At 42.8% G+C, this 15281-nt stretch overlaps 1 protein-coding gene across 1 annotated transcript in view; it reads right to left on the reverse strand.

Annotated features, from left to right (window-relative positions):
- Nucleotides 1–11592: 11592 nt before the first annotated feature.
- HCN1 (hyperpolarization activated cyclic nucleotide gated potassium channel 1) overlaps nt 11593–15281 on the reverse strand; it is a 302101-nt gene continuing 298412 nt past the window's right edge. The window contains exon 8 of the mRNA XM_036310979.1: nt 11593–15097. Coding sequence (XP_036166872.1) covers nt 14217–15097 — 881 coding nt within the window. The 3' untranslated portion in view covers nt 11593–14216. The remainder of the gene's footprint in view (nt 15098–15281) is intronic.

Genomic DNA, 15281 nt, shown 5'->3' on the forward strand with positions numbered 1-15281 from the left:
TTTTGCCTGTTGTTTCAGACGCAAATTTCTGGAAGCTAAGTTGTGTTGTCAAAAATGTTTAGCAATACATAATCATGTACTCTAGCTCAAATAATTTTGGCTTCATAGCTGATAGCCTCAATGGCAATATTTTGTATTATTATTTAAGAGAAAAGAATAACTCCTAATGTAGACACCAAATTATTTAGTTTTCACATCTCCAATAGGATATTTAGGAAGATTATACTTGATTTATTCATTTGTCCAACCACTGAGTATCTCCTATATGGCTGACACTATGCCTTACCTTTTAGAATGTGTGATTTGTACAGATCACCTTCTACTTTGTGTAAATTACCACTCTCTTTGAAGGTCATTTACACATTGAAACCTGAACTTCATTTCAGCAGCTCTACCCAAATCATAACTTTTCTGGAAGATTCCATCCCCTGACATCTAATCTATCCTTTAAAATGACATTCTTTCTAGAAGTACATCACATTGGTTTTCTGCTAAAATGCCATCAGTGGCTTTTGCCTATCAGTGAAACTTGATAGCTTTTAGGGTCATAATTAAGCTTTTCCTCAATCTAATATTCTCTCTATAAAATCTCTTGCCTCCAGTCAAATACTCCTGGAAGAAATAAAGAGCTAATAACTCATGAAGTTTTCAGCAATATCAGCTCTATATTATTCTTGGCAAAAGAACTGAAGGGTTGTAAAAAAAAAAAAAAAAGAAAGAATACCTAAAAGGGTAGTTGATTTGCTTTTATGAATTCAAAGGATGAATTCACTTTTATCATAACTACACTAAAATCTAAGTTGTAGGATAGGAAGGAACCTATAACTGAAGTGAGAAGCTTGCTAGAACACAAGGACTCAGGTATTAATAAGATGTCAGGATCTAGAAGAATCAGGTATGTTAAGAGCATTGGAAACATGTAAGCATTTCATGTGATGCCCAATGTCAAGAATTTGCATCTACAAATTTTAGGTTAAGCTAAATTGGTCAACTACACAACCAGCTTGTTTTAAGACAAAAATAGGTCATAAAGTACTAAGATTGGTGTGTGTATTAGTAAATTATCTTCCTTAAGAAATAACATGACTCTTCCCTTGTTTTATAACCTATACAATGAAGTAATTAAATTTAATGTTAAAATAAAAGTAAATTTAAAAGCAAATTTCCTGCCATAACAAAGATTCCCCACTCCCCCAAATGTGTTAAACCTTCCCCCCAAATAAAAATAAACAGTGCATGAAATATACAGTTCTGGACCAAGTATCTGATTAAACTCTTGGAAGCTTCAATTTTCAAACTCCACAGTTCTTTGATGATTTTAGTCCCATACTTTATCACCTACCTATAGATCTTGAACAATAATGTTCACCACAGTGGCACTGACTTCCTCTGACCTGAGGTGGCTGGTTTTTTCTGACTTTTTTTTCTATAAATCACAAAGTAATAGTGATCCTGCTGGGAGTAAAGTTTTGAGAACTGAATCTAGATGAACCTACAAGCCTCAAAGAAATTGTAATTGTAGAAGGTGGTTTTAAAGCATCAGTTCTAAGAAATAACCCTGTATGTCCTCCCACTCTCTTGCTGTTCAGCTAGAAGCCTGAATATAAAGAAAAGGGCAGGGCAGAAGGTCCAGCTGTTAGGAGCTGGATGCCTGCTTTATGCCAGAGGAGTTCAATGGCACTTAGATACTTACAGAGGTTCAGCTACACAGTCCCACTACTCTCAGAACATCACAGAGTCACTGGACACTTCAATAGTTCTGTAGTTCAAAGAGGAAACTGTGTGTGTGTGTGTGTGTGTGTGTGTGTGATGTCTTTCAGAAACCCGCCTCTTCCTAAAAGTCATAAAAACAAGGCTCCATATGTGTAAGCAAACCTGTGTGTGCCTGCACATGCAATGTTTTAGTCATTGTCAACTACATCACATAGTAATTACTTCACTCCTGAAGATTCTTATTTTGAAGGGGCATGGCTATAATAACGTTTATCATCAAGAAATCTTATCTGGAGCTTTACCTCCTCCAGTGCATAAGGTTTCAGGGTAAATTATTAATTGATGTTAATTATTAATTAACTGTTACAAGTTATATATTAAGAGTAGGCTTGTGGACACTGAAACACAAGATTATGAAACTCCAGCATGATTACCTGGTGAGTGGTAGAACCAGATTTTTAGCCAGGTTTTCAAAGCACTGCAGATGTGTAGACATGGTCGATGGATAGAAGTCCACTTATAAAACATTGACCAAATTATTTTTTATAATATTAGTTTATTATTACTAGCCTTTTAAAAATGTTACAAAAAGCAATAGACACATTGGACTGATGTGAGAGTAAGGAGCATTGCTGGCTATGACATCAAGATTCATCCCCAGTAAAAAACTGGTAACATCTAACACATATTAATCCCACCTCCATTTCAAAAAGGAAGTGCCAGGAGGCAGGCTAAGAAAGGCAGACGACTGAGAGGAAGTCTAGGGATGGTTCAAGGTAATTTATTAATTGATGGTTTGTCATCAATTTCAAGTTCATAAGAACTTCAAAATTCTCTGCATGAATGGCTAAGAGACTTGACCAAACTCTAGCGTGGCTACTATGAGTCCAACACTGTCTCCCTAGAATGGCACTAGACCCTCAAAACCCTTGCCTGAGAAAACTCAACATTCCTAAAAGAATTTATTATTTGTTACTGGCAAAACATGATGCTATCCCTCCTCCTATCTCACTTTTCTTAGGTTAGCTACTTACTTTTAAAAAATACAGTTATAAATTCTTTATGTCTCCTTTGAGATGAAGACCTTGCACTATCAGAAACATCTCAGGGACCTGGGAGCCATGTCTTTGAAATGCAAACATCCAGAGAGAACTCTCTGTCTCCCACTCCCTATGAGAGGGACAGAGTCTAACTGAGCACCTTGCTCCAATGTGCAAAACTACCTCCTTCCTAAAGCTATGAAAACTTGGTTTCTCCACCAGATAAATGCTAGTCGATATGTCCTAATCACATTGACCAAACGCCCTAGTACCTTTCTCTAGCACACCCCTTGTCTAACCCTCCTACCTCCCTAGTGGATTTCAGCTCAGTCTACACTGAGTCTCTCACCCCTTACTGGAGTCATCTGAATAAAATCTGTCTGACTGGCTTTCACAAGCATCCAACTTTGCTTCTCTTTGACACTCATGCTATGATGCTCAATATCGACTTGGCATCCCAGAAATGTCCTTACACCTGAAAGTTACCTAAAATACCCCTAAAATTTATTGAAATCTCCTAGGACTTTACTAGCACTGTACATCCTTCTCACAAACTAATTTACATATGAATTACTTAGCAATCTTGTTAAAATGCCAGAGTGTGTAGGGTAGAGCTCAGGATTCTGCAATACTTACACCCTTGCAGTTGATTCAGATGATATAGGTGCAGACACACTCAGCAGCGAAGCTCAGGAGGACACCATGTTATCTTTTTTGGTCATCCATCCTATCTAATAAAAGAGAAACATGGTAATTAGCGTACGACCGCTACCCTTCCCATTGGCTAATCAGGGCAATATGCAAATTAACTGCCAGCCAAGATGGCAGCTGGAAGCCAGGAAGCTTAAAACGAACATGAGGCTTGCTTGCTTCAGTGATGGAGGACTCCAACATTCCCCGCCTGCCGCTGCAGGCCTCTGAGCTGCAACTCTAAGCAACTATGTTACAAATATAGAAGCTAAACAAAACCCCAGAAACCTGCTTTAGTCTGCTGGGCTTCAGCCAGCAGGATTGCAACATTGTTTCAAATACAGAAGGTAAACAAAGGCCAGAAACCTGCTTTCAGCTGTGGAGGCCTAAGAGCGGGAGCCAAGCCTCAAAGCTAAAGCTGGCCTAGAATTAAAAAAAAAAAAAAGAAAAACAGGAGCGGTTGGGAGCTTCAGTCGCCCGCCAGCCTGAAAACAGCCCTCAGCCCCTCACCCAGGCTGGCCAGGCACCCCAGTGGGGACCCCCACCCTGATCCAGGACACCCTTCAGGGCAAACCAGCCGGCCCCGACCCGTGCACCAGGCCTCTATCCAATATAGTAAAAGGGTAATATGCCTCCCAGCACCGGGGTGAGCGGAGCCGCGAGGCCTCCCGGCACCGGGATCAGTGTGACAGGGGGCAGTGCCCAAACCCCCCAATCTCCTTGCAGCTCTGTGTGTGACAGGGGGCGGGGCCACAACCTCCCTATTGGCCCTGCTCTGTTCGTGACAAGGGAAGGCGCCCCAACCCCCTGATCAGCCCTGCTCTGTGCCTGATAGGGGGGAGCTCCCCAACCCTCTGATCACCCTGCGGCTCTGTGTGTGACAGGGGGCAGCACCCCAACCCCCTGATCGGCCCTGCTCTGTGTGTGACGGGGTAGAGCCATAACCTCCCCATTGGCCCTGCCCTGAGTGTGACAGTGGCGGCGCCCCAACCCCCACCCCACGGGCCCTGCTCTGTGTGTGATGGGGTAGAGCCATAACCTCCCCATCGGCCCTGCCCTGAGTGTGACAGTGGCGGCGCCCCAACCCCCTGATTGGCCCTGCTCTGTGCATGACAGGGGGTGGCGCCGCAACCTCCCCATCGACCCTGCCTTGAGTGTGACAGGGGGCGGTGCCCCAACCCCCCAATCGGCTCTACCCTGAGTATGACTGAGAGTGGCATTGCAACCTCACAATCTGCCCTGCTCTGTGCATGACAGGGGGCAGCGCCCCAACCCCCCAATTGGCTCTACCCTGAGTGTGACTGAGGGTGGCATCACAACCTCCCAATCTGCCCTGCTCTGTGCATGACAGGGGGCAGCACCCCAACTCCCCAATCAGCCTTGCTCTGAGCCCGACCAGGGGCTGCACCTAGGGATTGGGCCTGCCCTCTGCCACCCGGGAGCAGGCCTAAGCCAGCAGGTTGTTATCTCCCGAGGGGTCCCAGACTGCGAGAGGGCACAGGCTGGGCTGAGGGACCCCCCTCCCCCCTGAGTGCACAAATTTTTGTGCACCGGGCCTCTAGTATATATATAAAAGCATAATATGCAAATTGACCAGATGGCAGAACTGGTTGCTATGATGTGCACTCACCACCAGAGGGCAGATGCTCAATGCAGGAGCTGCCCCCAGCCTGCAGGTCCCAATCGTCCAGCGGGTTGGTCACCACACACACAGAGGGTGACTAGCGGCGGAGGGCGGGGCCAGTGAGCAGGCCGGCACAGCCAACCTCTGATTCCTTCCCCCAGCCAGCAGGCTCTGATCATCCAATGGGAAGTGAAGAACCAGAGGTGGGTGGTGGCGGATGCAGTGGCACTAGGCCAAGGGGGGTGCGAGCGAGCAGGGCTCCGATAGCCTCGCTGGTCGCCCCTCACACAGAGAGTGACCAGCGCCCGCAGCGGAGGGCAGGGCCGGCTGCTGGCAGCTGGGGAAGATTGGCCCTAATCACAGGCCAGGCCTAGGGACCCTACCCATGCACGAATTTTGTGCGCCGGGTCTCTAGTTGTTTAAAAATGAACTTACTGAAGCCCTTCCTGCTCATGATACTTAAAACAGCAAATGCTCTTTAATGTTATTCTTGACATTCCCTTCTCTCCATTGGTTTCCTCCAAATAATTTTTTCACTATCTGCACCATTTTCTATCTATCTATCTATCTATCTATCTATCTATCTATCTATCTATCTATCTATCATCTATCATGTACTTCTTCCTAGAGCAGTGGTTCTCAACCTTCTGGCCCTTTGAATACAGTTCCTCATGTTGTGACCCAACCATAAAATTATTTTTGTTGCTACTTCATAACTGTAACGTTGCTACTGTTATAAATCGTAATGTAAATATCTGATATGCAGGATGGTCTTAGGTGACCCCTGTGAAAGGGTCATTTGACCGCCAAAGGGGTCACAACCCACAGGTTGTGGGTTGTGGGACCGCTGTCCTAGAGGGATATAAGTTTCACAAGGGCATATGTCCCATCTTGTTCACAGCCACATCTACACCATCTAGAACATTTATTTATACACCATAGGTGCTTGAGGAATGAATTGCATGAGTTAATGGGTCATCTAAATTATATATTGAACTAATAATGCCTTGAACCTCTATGGTAACATGTATAACAAAATAAAATGGACACAAAGTGAATAAACAGCATCAATTCCAGGCCACATTGGGGAAATATTATGGGTGAAAGGGCCAATAAGCATCTTAGACATTACCATCGTCTGACTCTCTGGCTGCTCAATGAATCAGTTACGACGGGGCAGTCTGCAAGGCCAATTAATTAATTAATTATTGCAAACTACGGTCCACCTTCATTTTACTCTTAGGCTATTTTTAATTATCATATGCTGCATTTCAAATTTTATAAAGCTGAACTATTTTTTAATTAATTTGACAAGTATCCCTTGCTGCTGCCTCTTCCTATGCACTTTTTTCTCTCCAACTCCACATGCTTGCTTTCTGTTATAAAAAGCACTACTAGTATAATATACAAATAAGAGTGTCTGCTCGGCAGTGAGGCTAGGACCCAGAGCAGCACAGATCCCTGTTCACATCAGCACTTAGGACAATGGTTCTTTACCATTTTAATGCCATCTTTTTATACCTAATATCTTATACTAGCCCCTTTTACTCTCCTGAAATGATAGTCATTGATAAGATAACATTTTTCTTAAGTTTTTATTTATTTATTTGCAAGAAAGAGAGAGAGAGAGAGAGAGAGAGAGAGAGAGAGAGAGAGAGAGAGAGAGTTGGGTCACAACATGAGGAACAATTTTGAGAGAGAGAGAGAGAGAGTGGAAGAAAGAGAGAGAGAGAGAGAGAGAGAGAGAGAGAGAGAGAGAGAGAGAGAGAGAAGAAGGGAGAGAGAAAGGGAGAGGGAGAGAGAGAGAGAGAGAGAGAGAGAGAGAGAGAGAGAGACAATAATTTCTTGTTCCATTTATTTATGAATTCTTTGGTTGCTTCCTGTATGTGCCCTGACCAACAGAACCACCCAGCCAGGCAGGGCCTGATAGCATAACACTTTTAAATATAAATGAATACCTAGAATGTCTTTTGTGTAATATGAATGAGATCTAACAAAAGGTATTTATAGTAAAATAAAAATAATAATGTATAAATACTAGTACACAATATCAGATTTTAAAAAATTCTCATTTCCCACAGTCTGAGGGATTGTTAGCTGCTGGTTGGAGCTCTTTACATAAAGAATTCTGCTACTGTAAGTACACAGGCAGACATATAGCTTTGCTAGTATGAGTGTACTTGGTATCAGTTGGGTTCCGCTGTCTAAGTTCTGAAAAACATTGATGCTGTTCCGTGCTGAGGGTGCTCTGGAGTAGCAGAGGCCCGCCCCACTCCTGTCCTGAGCACCAGACTCTGCTCCTGCTGAGCCATCCTTTGTTAGAAGGTTTGCTTCTCTCTAGTTTGAAAAGCTGCCTTGGCTTCTTCCTTATTTCTGAATAGGCCCCGTTTTCTGGTCTTTTCACAATCTTAATACAATCCACACCCTCCCTCTCCAAATTGGTCACATTCTTTTTGAAGCAAAGGGCCCAGCTTTAATATTGGTGCTATTGTTGATATCTCCCAGGTCAGAAAAGTAAGATTAGCTCTAAAAATGAAGGTCTAAAAATGTCTCTGGGTGTTTTTCGAAACCTTCCCTCTTTCCCAAGATTGCCTATATTTCTAATCTGTTGAAACTGAGTTTTTATAACCTAAGGCTTCTCCCTTTAACTTCCCATTCCCACAGACATTGTAAACTAATTCCAACTCACTTTGTAAGTTGCAATTAAGGGAGATTTTATGGCTTCATTGGAAATGCAGATCTTTGCTTAAGGCACACATTTTTAGCTCCATTATAAACAAAAGCACAGGCTTACTCAACAGGATTTGTCATAGCAAAGAGATTATTAAGTACATTGGTAAAAAAAAATGTCCATGAGAAACACCTTTAAAGAGACTGAGGAATCTATGAAAATATACCTGAAGGAAAGTAAGGAGAAGGGGGTACAAAGTCATGACAAACATCAGCCCCTCCACAATAAACTAAATTCTATACCCATTATTTTCTAGAAGTAAATCTTCATAAGTGTTTCAATGTCAGATTCCCCTTTGTTCTTTAGAATTAATACTGTGGCATCTCCACCATCAAAGTGAATATTGAAAGCCCTCTCAGATATGTGTTTGATCTCCTTCAATGTCACCTTCCCTCTCTACATGCACTGCTCTTGAATTGTTTTTTCAATGTATGTTGTCAGCAAAGGTGGCTTCCCTGTGAGGACCAGGCTGTAGCCCTGTGGATGCTGAAACAATTCCTGGTCAGGTGCGGAGGTAGAAGTGTGGAATTGTGTTTATGTACAAAAGATGAGACTAGATCATTAAGAACTGAAATGTGAAGTGACTTTCTTGGGATGCTGGCTAATTGCCCTAATTTTGCTGGTTTTCATGTAAAATAAATAAGTACAGCCACTTTTCATGGTTTCCTTATATAGCCTCAGCCTGTCAAATATTTCATACTTTGGGGGGATAAAACACCTTTAGAAATGTCACAATTTTTCTTGCACCAAACCTTGCTATTTTTTTGCCATCACGGAAACATGCACTTTGAGAAATATGTTGTGCTGGGATAAGGGCAGGGGTTACTTCAGATTGGCTATCAGTATCATTTCTTCATAGAAATACAGAATGTGTTGTAAATAATCATCCCTTTGAAAAGAACTCTACAAAGGAAGCCCGACTCAATGCATTTGATCATTGTTCTTCTGTGAGTGTAAAAAACAGATATAAAACTATTAAAGTTATTGGATTTTTCTTTACATTTTTAAAAATATGTTTTTATTGATTTCAGAGAGGAAGGGAGAGTGGGAGAGATAGAAACATCAATGATGAGAGAGAATCATTGATCTGCTGCCTCCTGCATGCCCCACACAGGGGATCGAGCCTGCAAGCTGGGTATGTGCCCTGGCCAGAAATGGAACCCTGACCTCCTGGTTCATGGGTGGATATTTAACCACTGAGCAACACTGGCCAGGTAGTTATTAGATCTTTATAGGTAAATATTGAAGATCTTTAGAATGTTTAGAGTTTGAGTTGTTGGGAAGCTGTCTACATCTAAAGGCTCTCAGAACATGTCTACAATAATGGGCCACACATAAAAATACCCACATTTGGTTTGTGATTGCAAACAGTGATGCCGGACTAGATTATTTATTGTATTAAGAAAATAGAGCTTCCAATGAGTTTTGGTTAACTCTCAAATAGGATTTGCTCTTACAAGGTAGAGATAAACCACAGTTGAGAATATTCAGTTCAACTTGCTACAGGTCCTATAGGCTGCTCTGAGTTGGGTGATCAAACAGATTTTGATTCATGCAAGTGTCTTTGGGATCTGTGTTTCACATTGTAAGACAATTTCTGTGAGGAGAATGATCACTTGAATCTTTCTGTGTTTGTTTACAAGCCAATATATTCCATATGTATCTGATTCTTGGTATGAAGATCTATGGAGACTGTATTCTATATAATGTATTCAAACCTATTAATTATTAAATACTATTTGATATTTCTCAAATGAAATACTTATCATGTCAGATACCAGAATATCCTACTTTGAGAAACTCGGAATTGCATCTTTTTAATAGGACTGAGAATGTAGTCCTATTGCTTTGAAAAGCATTACAAAAATCATGAATGCTCTCTTCTAAACAATTATAATAAAAACTAGAAGCCCAGCCTGCAAAATCGCACAGCCCCGCCCACCCGCACGCCCCGTGCCGCTGTGGGAGCAGGACCCCAGACCCGCTGTGCCGCCCCGGGAGTGGGACCCTAGACCCCGCCCGCCTTGTTTGGTAGTTACGGCGTCACGGGGTGAGGGCCACAGGCTTTTTATAATATAGATTTCTTTTTCCTGCAATAAATTTGTGAATATGTCATTAATTCTTCCCCAGCTAGAGAAGCTCATGCTTTTCCAACCCTAGAGCTCTAAATGAAATGATGGAGAACAAAATGACAAAGGCTAATGGAAATGTCCACTGCTCCCGGAGAAGGAAGGAGCGTGGCCTTCAGTCGAAAACTCCAAAATGGCGGGGAGGAATGTGGGTCCCCCGGCAGGTTTGCTCCTAAGGATTTCGGCAGGGGATTGGTATTTTCTCTAGTTCTCTTTTCAAAGCAGTGGCTCTCTTCCTGAGGGCTTCATGGATGTCCAGTGTATGAAAGGTAGATGCCATTTTTTAAAAGAATCAAAATTGCTTATGAAAGTCACTGCCTTCAAGTGCCGGTAGCAGGTACACTTGACCCTGAACACGACAGTAAGTCGTCCTTGCTCCTTCCTATTTTCCTGGAAAAGGGACACATTGAATAAAATTATAGAACTGAGCTGGTGAGTCATTGCATGCAGCCGGTCTCGCTTCCAGTTTTACCATTTCTTTCAGGACTCAGAATAGCTATTGATGCACAGCGTCCGAATTTTCTTTAAGGGCCACATTTCTTTTGTATTTAAGGGCATAAGTAATCTTTCAAATAGGCAGAGCATGTGTAGAATCTTTGCTAGCTGGAGTGCACGAGAACAAAAGGACCACGTGTGTGTTTCATGGCACGTGTTCTAGAGGATAGAGGTCCAAGGGAGAGCAATCTTGCTCAAACAGCTTAATGTCATAAATGATGAAAGCGAGGGCCACAGAAACAAAGCAGCATAGTGCAATTAACAGCTATCAATACTTCAGTTGAAAAGGAAGACATGGAGACTTTACAGGTAAGTCTGAAAGGTAATAGAGATGTTGGTACTTGGAAGTGTAAATAATTCAGGCTTTGAAATCACAGGTCTAAAATTCAAAACACATCACATTATCTAAATCACCCAAGACCTTTGGGAGTTACCGTAGCAGCCTGGGGGTGCTGTGCAGTGTCCTGCAGAGGTTATGCTCATTTCAGTCCCTAAATGGCAACATAGCCATTTACAAACAAGCAAGCATCCATGAGGGAATCACTCACCTACAGAGTGGTCACCGAGGCCTGGGGACAGGCTATTTCTTTGATGAATACTCCTGCCCTGCCGTTTATCTTACAGTTTTCAGGACACCATCACTCACTGTAATAAACTCTATCTTGAGCTTTTAGATCTCATTCCAAATCCACAAGTGTAGGGAGGTTCTATCTTTATGCAAAGCCTTTATGAGGTTCAAGACTACCATAAAATAGGTTTGCATATATAAATTACAGGCTTTATTTCTAAGTGTCTCTAATCTCCATATCCAATAATACCAGAGAAATGTCTGTGTATTGAAGTTGGACAACCATATGCTAAGGAATGACAGAGAAGAGAATTTAAAAGACAAAACCCAATGTATACTCTACAGAAGAGGTGAAATAGAGAACTAGCTGAGAGCTTATGTTCTGTTTCAATTCCTTTCTACCCCTACAGAATATCTATAATTAATTTGGTGATTATCATGTATAAGCCCTCTTGGAAACCTGAAGATGTAAAGATAGAAAGGGAGAGTCAAATCTGTACTCAGGAATAAAACAAAAGGTTGGGTTATGTTGATAAAATAAAATATTCATGATTTTAGTTGATTTTGTTGAATTTATTAATAACCTTTATATATTTATATTTGTATGGCTTTGAGCAAAGACAAAAGAAATACTCTACCGCGTCCCTGATCATACAGTTGTTGGAAGAATCAGCTCGTCTACTATTTCCCCAGCAGCAGAAAGACCAGTCTTTTCAATAATACATTTCTTTCTGTACAGATTAAAACTCCATACGCATGGGCTTACCTAGGTACAGAGAAAAGAGGTCACTTGTCAACTAGCAATTGGCTTTTATGTTACAGGAATGTGAGTCATTTTTTTCCTTCACCTAAGTATATAGATTCATACATAGATGTAAATAATTCACCCTGCACCACTGTTAGTTTAACATACAAACCTTAGCTTTTTGTCCATTCTGTTACAAAGAGAGTAAAAATTGTTTTGGTTGCACTAAAAGACCATGAAATTCAACCCTGCTCACGTTTCCCAATAGTCCTGGAAATAAAAAGCCCAAAATGTATCTATTGTATAAAAATATTTCACTACCAAACCCATTTGTCCTATCAAATGTAAACCTTTAATAATTTAAAGGATCAATACATGATCTTAATAAATTGACATTAACTCTCCATCTTTTAATAAAATAAAGGAGTTTTGTACTGATATGTAAATGGTCTTACAGTTTTCCCATAGGATCTAGGTAGACTGAATAACCCCATTCTTACACCATTCCCGACACGCCTTCCTGTGACCAGCGTGGTACCGATAACATTACATTGGCTAGCATTGTTGATCCACATGAGCTGCGATCTCTCCGAAATTAAACACAATGACTCATTTTGGTATTATAGATGTTTTTTCCCACAAAAGGCATGACAGGCAGCATGGATCCATTTTAGAGTTTTTCTTTTGTTTTGTTTTCTGTCTTCAAGTCTGTCTGGGGGCCCTCCCCATTTAAGGTGGGATCTTGGTTAAGTTCTTCAATGTGTCACCAGCGTCAAAGATACTGAAGACCTCCACTCTAGGCCATTCTCTCACGTTGGGTTATTTACAGAAGTTGGTAATTAGGGATTCTCCGATTGTGTTCCAGTCACCGGCCACGTTCCTGGGATGCATTAGGCACAAATCATTACTACGGGACTCCCTGCAGAGGGAGAAGATGCTCCCGGATCATTGAAAGAGTTAAGGAAACAGACAAATTCACAAACAATGCTCACATTCAGTTCCACCCTGCTTCCCGTCACCAGGTCTAGACTTTTCTCAGCACTTTTAAAACAACACACCTCCTCTCCAAGGCCCATGTTAACACCATATGCCTTAAGATTTCCTAACCACTCAGTTACAATATATATAGAGCGAAGCGTGTGTTCCCAACAGACATGATGCTGCTATGAGCATTTATTTCTTTAAATCAACACCACCGTAAACTGCCAACTACAGTGAAGACAGAACACACGGGCAACTCCAAATCAAGCTGTGATTTACAAGTCATTATTTAAATAATAACAATAATAGTACTCATATTAAAAGAAAGTAAAAACCTCACTTCTAGTCTTAAGATAGAGTTCCATCCGAGTCAAACTTACAGGAATTTTAAGATAGGCAATTAATAAAATTGGCATATATTTCTAGAAATGAGAAATGCTGTAAGCCTTTCCCTACAATGACTGCTTTCAACCTATCCCCCCCACAAAAAAAGCATGCAGGGATATTTTCCAATGCTTGATTATGGCAAGAAGGAAGAAAAGTGATGGCTCTTGGTGTAATACAAGCAATTTGTAGAATCGAGCATACAATTTTGCATAAAACATTGCAGGTTAAAATAACATTGTAGGTTTCAAGCCATTGCATTACAGTTGAATAATTGTCACAATTAGGTTTTGTAAAATTTAAAACTCTAGATTTTGAAGTGAAACAATAAAACTAAATTCTTAAGTGATGACTTTGACCTTCATTCAGCACAGAATAGCTATTTTTTATTTGGGTTGAAAAGATTATTTACAACTAACATTGATTGAGTCTGGGAAATGTCCAATAACACAGGAAGAGAAATATCCCCTCGCTACCTGAATGAACAATGAACATGTTTGAGGTTAGAGATATTCCTAACACTGGCTGCTACTCTCCTACTGTGGCCAAGCATATACAACTGTTCTTTAACCTAGGTCAGAATGGAAAGCACCAAATGACAATTTGGATCTATAAAACGGAATTTGCTATTTCACCCTCCATAACGAATGATTAACCATTTAGATGCAGAGACACAGCTAATGAAGGAGGTGTTGATTGGTGCCATTCAGTAGCTCACTTGAGCTGCCTTTTAAAATCAGGGTTTTGTTTGCATCGAATCCAAGAACTCTTCCTAAAATAGAGAAATACATATATCAAAGGAATTTAGGAAAAGCAGGTTAAAAATAAATAATCTTACAACAACATTTTAAATCTTTTTTAATGATTTAAAGCAAGGAAGACATATATAACACTGAATGCTAAACAAGTCTTTGAATGTCTCTTGGATTTTAGATATATATTTAATAGTATATGTATATATATTTATATATATATATATTTTACATTTTGCGTGTAGGCCAGAGCTGTCTAAAATATCTCTTCATAATAGGCTATAGGGATGTGTCAGGAGATAGAATAAAATAAGATCTGAGAATGTTCTCGGTTCATTCGAGTCTGTATGACAATCGGCAGGGATCATAAATTTGAAGAAAATCGTGGCTTTTCCACCTCTGGGTCTGTTTTTAAGACTGAGGAAGGCTCTTTCTGAAGGGGGGCCGCCGGCGGAGGAGGTGCAGGAGGGACTCCTCGGGTGGGGGGAATGGCTCCCGAGGACATCTGTCGGAACAGGGTCACCCTCTGGGGGACAGTGCCCCTGCCCCCCGCCTGCAGGCTCCCGCCGTGGACGGCTGGCACGGGCTGAGGGATGGAGGCCAGGGACTCGCCCACCGTGGGGTGCGGTCTGGAAATCGGGGTGGACACCTCGTGGGGCAGCGAGGGCTGCGAGGCCGAGAGGGGCCTGACCTCCCGGCTCAGGCTGGCGTTGTGCAGGGCCTGCGTGCTCTTGTGCACGTCGGTCTTGGGCGTGGAGCTGCCGCTGGGCGTCTGTGGCTGCGGGGGCTGCTGCGGGGGTGGCGGCGGGGGCTGCGGGGCCGGCGGCGGCGGGTGCACCAGGGACAGCTGCGACGCCGTCGGGGAGGCGTAGTGGAAAGTTCGGGCGGCCAGCGGGCTCTGGACGGGCGGGCTGCAGACGGCCGTGGTGTAGGAGCAGGGCGAGAGGATGGCCGAGGGCTGGGGGGTCTGCGTGCTGGGGCTGGGGGAGTGCAGGTTGCTAGGGGACAGGCCGGTGGCGGGGTACACGGGCGGCGACTGGGTCCTCACGCGGGAGGTGGGCGTGGCCGTGGCCGTGGAGGCGGCGTTCGGGGCCGGCATCTGCGGGTAACTGATCGGAGCGATGGCCTGCACCATCTCCCGGTCGTGTTTCACGATCTGCTTCAGGATCTCGTTCTCCTGGTTGTTGAAAACACCAGTGTTAAGATCCTTCTGGAACTTTTGCAGAAGAATTGAATTTTTCTTGCCTGTCAGCGAAAGAAAAATAAGCGCTTAGAATGCCTACCCAGGACAGGCGGCAACTCCCGGGGACAGCGGCTCCTGAAAGCAAGTCCTCAGTGAGCCCTCGGGCGGGTTCCGAAGCCCAGTACTCACCTTCACAAACAGGGGCGGGTGGGGGGTGGGGGGGGGGAGGGGGCCTGCCCTTGGCGC

The sequence above is a fragment of the Myotis myotis genome, unplaced genomic scaffold (assembly GCF_014108235.1).
Source record: "Myotis myotis isolate mMyoMyo1 unplaced genomic scaffold, mMyoMyo1.p scaffold_m19_p_5, whole genome shotgun sequence".
Taxonomy (NCBI): Eukaryota; Metazoa; Chordata; class Mammalia; order Chiroptera; family Vespertilionidae; genus Myotis; species Myotis myotis.